Source organism: Gavia stellata, chromosome 8 (genome assembly GCF_030936135.1).
Source record: "Gavia stellata isolate bGavSte3 chromosome 8, bGavSte3.hap2, whole genome shotgun sequence".
In the NCBI taxonomy this organism is placed as follows: Eukaryota; Metazoa; Chordata; class Aves; order Gaviiformes; family Gaviidae; genus Gavia; species Gavia stellata.
The window spans coordinates 16,036,382-16,042,854 of record NC_082601.1 but is presented as its reverse complement, the minus strand read 5'-3'; the positions used below and the strand labels follow the sequence as shown (position 1 = coordinate 16,042,854).

The 6,473-nt window shown below is 38.5% G+C and overlaps 1 protein-coding gene across 1 annotated transcript in view; it reads right to left on the bottom strand.

The window, feature by feature from the left end:
• Positions 1-416: 416 nt before the first annotated feature.
• The window catches only part of CNTNAP5 (contactin associated protein family member 5), a 256,571-nt gene continuing 250,514 nt past the window's right edge, over positions 417-6,473 (bottom strand). Inside the window, exons 23-24 of the mRNA XM_059820523.1 lie at positions 1,643-1,714; positions 417-613 (exon numbers count right to left, since the gene is read on the bottom strand). Of these exons, the coding sequence (XP_059676506.1) occupies positions 417-613; positions 1,643-1,714 (269 nt within the window). The remainder of the gene's footprint in view (positions 614-1,642; positions 1,715-6,473) is intronic.

The following is a 6,473-nucleotide window of genomic DNA, read 5'->3' as shown; positions in this document are numbered from 1 at the left end:
CCCAGTATCTGTAGAGCTATGTATTCAGCTACTTTACCTCTACATAGTCCAGATCTAGTGTAAAAGTGAAGAATTAAATGGTTCCAGAGAAAGACATAAATAAATGTAGGGACTTTGAAACATCCAGGAACCTACAGCGGAAACCAGGTGTGCATGTGGATCTTATTTTGTGTAGGGTGGGATAACAGGTCTCTTGAGCTGCAGAAGTAAACTGTGACTGTCAGGTTCTTGTGCAGAGAATGAGGCACTGTGATTGTTGTCAGTGTTTCCTGTGCAGGGCGGTCTTTTCCAAATGAAAAAGTAGTTAGCAAAAAATGACTGTTTAAAAAAAAATTACAAAAAGAAAATCAGAAGGAAGGAAGGAATAAAGGAAGGAAGGTTAGGGGAGTAAGAGTAAGAAGAAATTGCATTGTCCATCAGATGAAATATTCCCGTTTGCACTCGCTCACTGTGTTCTGCAAGTCAATGTCAGCTTTAAAGGAGCTCTCGAGGTTTTCTGGGTATTCCTTCTCCTTTGTCTGGCTACTTCGATGTGCTTGTTTGTGCTGATAGAGGAATCTGCTCATAATGGCAATGATTGAAAAGATGATGAATATCACAACTGCTATTACACCTAAAGAGGGGTAAAAAAGGAAGGATAGAAAGAGTAAAAACCAAAAACAAAACAAAAACCCCAATTACCTCAAAAATTTGTTACCAATACACAACAGCTAGTTGATGTGACAGATCAGTTCATTTCAGTCTGTAGACAATCATCTGCCTCTATCATACCCTCCCTGGTAGATTTTATTTCTATTTTGTCACCTTAAGTAAGACTTAAAGCATCAAGCATTGATGCAATTGACCTAATTTCAGTCAAATTCTGCTTTCACTGAGAGTAAAGTTGGGTCAGTGCATTTATTTTTAAAAAACTAGATCTGTATGCTCATACAAATTCCTGCTCTGTCGTATTTTCTTCTGTGTTATCTCTGGAAACCTTGCATGAGCCTTGTACACTTTGGTTTATAGCTTCTAGATATTATCAAAGGCAGCTCTCTACAGGGCATCCTATAAAATAAACAGAGATAAATTGCGTTCTAGGTTGTTAAAGGAAAATGAAAACCATACATGAAGCTATAAGGTCAACGTTCCCTAGTATATAAATGCTTCCATATGACCTAGCGAGTTCCACTATACCACCAGCTTGCAAAGAGAGAGCTCAAGAAATACAGGATATGTGAATACTGTGTTGAGGCTCCCATCAGAGTGGTAGTTAGCTGGGTCTTAGATCACAGAATCACACAGAATCAGAGAATGGTTGAGGCTGGACCTCTGGAGGTCATCTCATCCAACTCCCCTGCTCGAGCAGGCAGATAGACAGACTTTGGTTATATTTTAGAAGACTCGGATTCTTGATGATCTATAATGCCTTTTTTTGGGTGATATCCAACATCACGTGCCACCATTATTGGCTTGATTCATAATGCAGGTGCCTATCTAGGTAGCTTGAGACAGATATGTGCTAATAAATACAGCAAATACTAGACCTGCATTAGATTACAAAAACTCAAACTAGATTTTATGGGACCCAGATTTAAAGTACCCTAGATGATTTTCTTAAACAGAATTATTTTTCAATTGTAATCTTTAAAAATGAAGTTACCTCCAATCACAGCTGAATCACTTCTGACTGCATTGGTGAGAGGCTCTCTTTCATCTGTCTTCCCAAAAGGATCTGCAGTTGGTTAAACAAAACAGGACTTATTTTCTGTATCAACTATATTCATTTTCTCTGTGGCTTAGACTGAAGCGTCCTCTTACCCTCATGAATTCTAATCTGTTTTCAAAAGACGTGATTTGTGGGATTGGAGAATTGAATGAGAAAGCTTTCTGAAAAATAAAGTGAGCTTGCAGGACAATTTTCTTCTACATCTTCAGGAGCAAAGTCTGTTAAGGATATATTTAAAAGGAAACAGAAAGGCTCACACTAACATCTGAAATTGTTGTCTCAGTTTATTGGTAGAAGAGTCAGAAAGACATTTGAACTAAATAACCCATTGGGAGCTTTTCTCAGTCACAGCTTCTTTTTTTTTTTTTTTCCTTTTTTTTTTTTTTTTGATACCTAAGAGACAATATATCAGAAAGAAGTGAAAGGAAAGGAAAGCTAGACAGACTTAGATCTACATTTGTAGAAGCAGATATACAAGTCAAATTCACTCCCATAAAGAGAAGCAGTCTCTGTTTGGGACAGCTTCTTGGAAGGGATGTTTTTCTCTCCATTGAAGAAATGCAGTGGTCAAACTGGATTCAAAACAGAGAGGGGTCAGAAATGAAGCCCTATATTAAAGGCTCCTCAATGTTGGAGCTCTCTTGTACCCTATCTATAAATGACTACTGTTGAAACACTGGGCCAAACAGTCTGTGTGCTAGCAGTTTCAAATTCAGATCCAAATCTGAGAGGTCAAGCCCTCTCTGAAGTCAGTGGAGATACGGCAGTGTACCTACTTTAGTCCTGCATTTCAGAAAATGCTGTGTTTTCTACTGCTAGCTGAATACAGCTTTTCTGCACCTTCACATTTTTTTTTTCCTTTCAGCTCACCCACTCCTTTGAAGAGATTCCTATCTGTGTTTCTCTCCTTTACTAGCCTCCAGGCTATCATACAGAGGATGTACGTGGGAGTTACGGATGACTGTCTCTGCTATATATTACACCGCTTTGCCAAACTGATCTTTCCGATGCAAGAGGTGGAAGCCTAACTGAGAAGTTCCGTGTTGCAAGGTTTATTGTAATTGAACATCCTTGCCTTAGCAGCTGACTCAGCCACATTTCGTATCTCATTGCCCAAGATGTTTTTTATGGAAACAAGCAACAATTTCATATTTGTGTATCAGGAGGTGCTGAGTTTGTAATGTTGGTGGCTTTGGGCTATTTAGGTTCTTAAAGAGGGCACTTTTTCCTTATCCTCTACATCACTGATACTAGCCTCAAAGATGTGCAGAAGGCATCATACTCAAAGAGGTTTTCATGTTTTAAAAGATGCAACTCTACTGCTAGTTCTAGGGGTGGAAGGATTACTCATCAAACACATCCATACTGAAAAGTCAGGGTTCCCCAGATCTACAGTTCATTGACTGAGCTACAAGCACAAAAGGGACTTCTGGGCCAACTGAACACCCATTATCAATGTGAATGGTAATTGCCAATGACAGATTTGGACGCTCAGGTTGAGACCTATTTACAAGAGGCCCCTTGCTTGGATATTGGGTGCCTATAGTGATGTTACCAAGAAACAAATAGTCATGGCAATGCTTCATCTCATTTATTACATTTGTGGGACTGGAATGGGGATAAAAATTGTTGTTTTGCACATAACTACAGATAGCATCATAGAAAAGGTTAGGTTGGAAGGGAAATCTGGAGGTTATTTAGCCTAATCTCAAGACTTTGAGCTTAAGCTCAAAGCAGGGCAAAATTCAAAGTTAGATCAAGGTTGCTCATAATTTTGTACATCATGGGTAGGTTCATCTCCTTTATTTTTCAGTATCTCAGAGTTAGTTATATAAATTGAAACTAGTAATGAAGGCTTTTTTTATTTAGTCAAACAGAGGAAAAGAATATACAGATACTTTATACCCTAAGATGGCTGTCAGAGATGGACAGTGTGATTTGCCTATTTCTTTCCACAAACTAGAAGAGGGAAGTAATCATTATTTTAGACTCAAGATGATTTAACTTTCGTATAGTGGAAGTTTGGTAAGATATTTTCTACCTCAGCCCTCAGGTGGCACCAGTGAAATCAGTTACAATAAAAATTCACATCTGTTGAACATCAGTCCTCCTGTACTAGAGAAAAATCTCCAGCTGGTATCTGGTGCATGGTATTAGTCAAATAGAGTCATGAAAATCTATTAATTAAGTATGAAAAAAGCATGAAATTAAATTTCTACCTTAAAAATTATATAAGATGACATTCATGCCTAAAAGATTATGTAAGATCTGACACTAAATGCTATTAAAACCCCACTATTTTTTGGCAACTGTTACCAGAATTTAAGCACTGAGAGGAAACCAGAACAAATGTTGGAGATCAGTTTCAGAACGGAGGCCAACAGACATAGGCCTTAAGAATTATGTTTTGCCTGAGAAATAAAATCAGAATACAAGGAGAGGAGAGTTTGTTACAGCAGAGTAGATGGCATGTGATAGCAGAACCATCTCCATTAGGAACACAGTAAACTCTGAAGCCAAAGAAAAGCAATACTGTGTCTCGTATGAGACCTTAACAGGACATACTCCTCCTTTTAGATAAAACCAATGACATTACAGTGTGAATCACTGAGGTTGGAAGCATCACTGAAGTCAGAAGGCCCCTCTGGAAACCACCTACTCAAATCAAGGTCTATTACAGCAAGTTTCTCAGGGCTGTATCCATTTTGGTTTTGAATATATCCAAGCATGAAGACTTCACAACCTTTTGGACCTCCTGCTACCTTTGTTAGATTGCATGCTCATTGGGATTGACCATTCTTGATCTTGGAGGAAATGATTCCTGAACCAGCTCTCCTGAACCCCTCTTCTCACCAAGGCTGTATCCTGTGGGATTCTTCCAAGCAGGTCCACGACCAGGTCAAAGGTTGTTCTCCTGAAGTCTGGGGTTGCAAGTCATGCTTTCTGCTTTTTTTTCCTTCCTCTCAGGATCCTGAACTCCACCATCTCATAGCTGCTACAGCAAAGGCTGCCCCAGCACACCCCTGGCCAGTTCCTCCTTGTTTGGAAATATCAGGTCCAGCACAACTAGCACAGTGAGACAGGGACTTGCACTGTTTAAGCTGCCTTTCAGAAGCAAAATTTTTCTGTGTAGTTTCTGACTCATGAAAGTCTCTGGCTTTTTTTACTTTAAATGCATGAAGACCTGCTCTTCACCTCGGGTCGACAGACAGCTCACGACTCCACCATTCACACAGCTGAATCTGCTCTGGCATTTACAGTATTTTAATATAAAAAAAATAGCATAGTAAAAGTCCATTATCTCTATGCCATCAGTGTAGAGTTCAGAATACCAAAACTTCTACATGTGCCTCAGCAAGGAAGAAGGTGATTTGCAGACCTTTGTTAAAATATCAAAACCACAGTAAGTCACCTTTCATTTTGTGTTTCCTAATCAGAAAGTGTGTGTATGGATAACTGAGCCGTGAGTGAATGGATTTTATTCCATATCTGTCTGCTAGGAAACTTTCTTGAAGACAACAAGTATTCCTCTCTGAAGGAAAGAGCTTCAATTGTTTTCAAGTTATAAATATAGAAAGCTTTTTTCACACATTTAAAGAGAGATTTCCTAGAGGGCTTTTTTGTTGTATCTGTACATTAGAAAATCGACACAGACATGTACAGTCAACTTTGAAGTTCTATTTTTCTTCTCAGACACTCAATAATGAGAAATTGGGAACTGATGAATTGAGATATGAGCAGTAAATTTGAAAGTTAATCCTTAAATCTGTCTTCTTTTCATTTCTTAAAATGTGTCCTTTCCATGTATAAATGTAATTCTCAAGTACATCTATACAAAGTATAATTTGCTAGAAATTGGAAATTTTTTTAACAAGAATCTACCACCCAGTGCTCTTACTATAGCATATAAAGACATGACGTCTTCAGAACTAACTTGTTCTAAAGATCTTATTCAGGCTTTAATCAAATCCAGTGTGAATAGTGAGGCAAGTAGTGTCAGTTAATTCATCATATTGAGAGGAAATCATATTTTAAAGCACAGAGTGGCAAAGACAGGGATAAGTTTTTATAATAATTCTGCATTTCTGATGTAACAGTGCTTAACCTTGACAATAGAGTGCAACTGACTGTAAGCTTTAAATATTTAAGTCCAAAGATGCTGCACTCTGCTCTGTGTTCTGTCCTGCAGTTCTAAGCCTCAGGTTTTACTGCTTTCTAAACTCTTTAGAAAAATCAGATCATCGAGGTGACAGATCACAGGGCAAGGATTTCATATTTTCAGTATCATTGCCCATTCGGTATTTACAAGACATGTTTCTTTGTGCATCAGAGCAGATACCTTAGACAACCCTGGGTGGTGAGAAGAAAGTTGGGGGGGCAGAAGCACACACACTGGCAGCCACTCTCCACAGAGTAATCAGCAGCCTTTTTGCCTATGCAGAATGCTAATAGCATCATTTGTTTTCTGCTGAATATCTTAGGCAGAAGCTGCAGGAAATGGGGATTTGATGCAAGTACAAATGTCAAAGGAATCATATTATGATCTAAAACAGAGTTTCATTAGTTATTAGAAAAGATAAAATGGCTTCATAGGTCAAGGGGCAAAAAATAGCCCTTAATTTGTACCCCTTTCTGGTAATTAAGAATTCTGCCACATCCACTGGTGACTAAAGCAGCAACTTGATTGCCCCGATTCCTGGTGACAATACTTCCAGCTGCTACGAGTTTCCTTCTCTGCATACAAATTCACATATGCAAAATACTT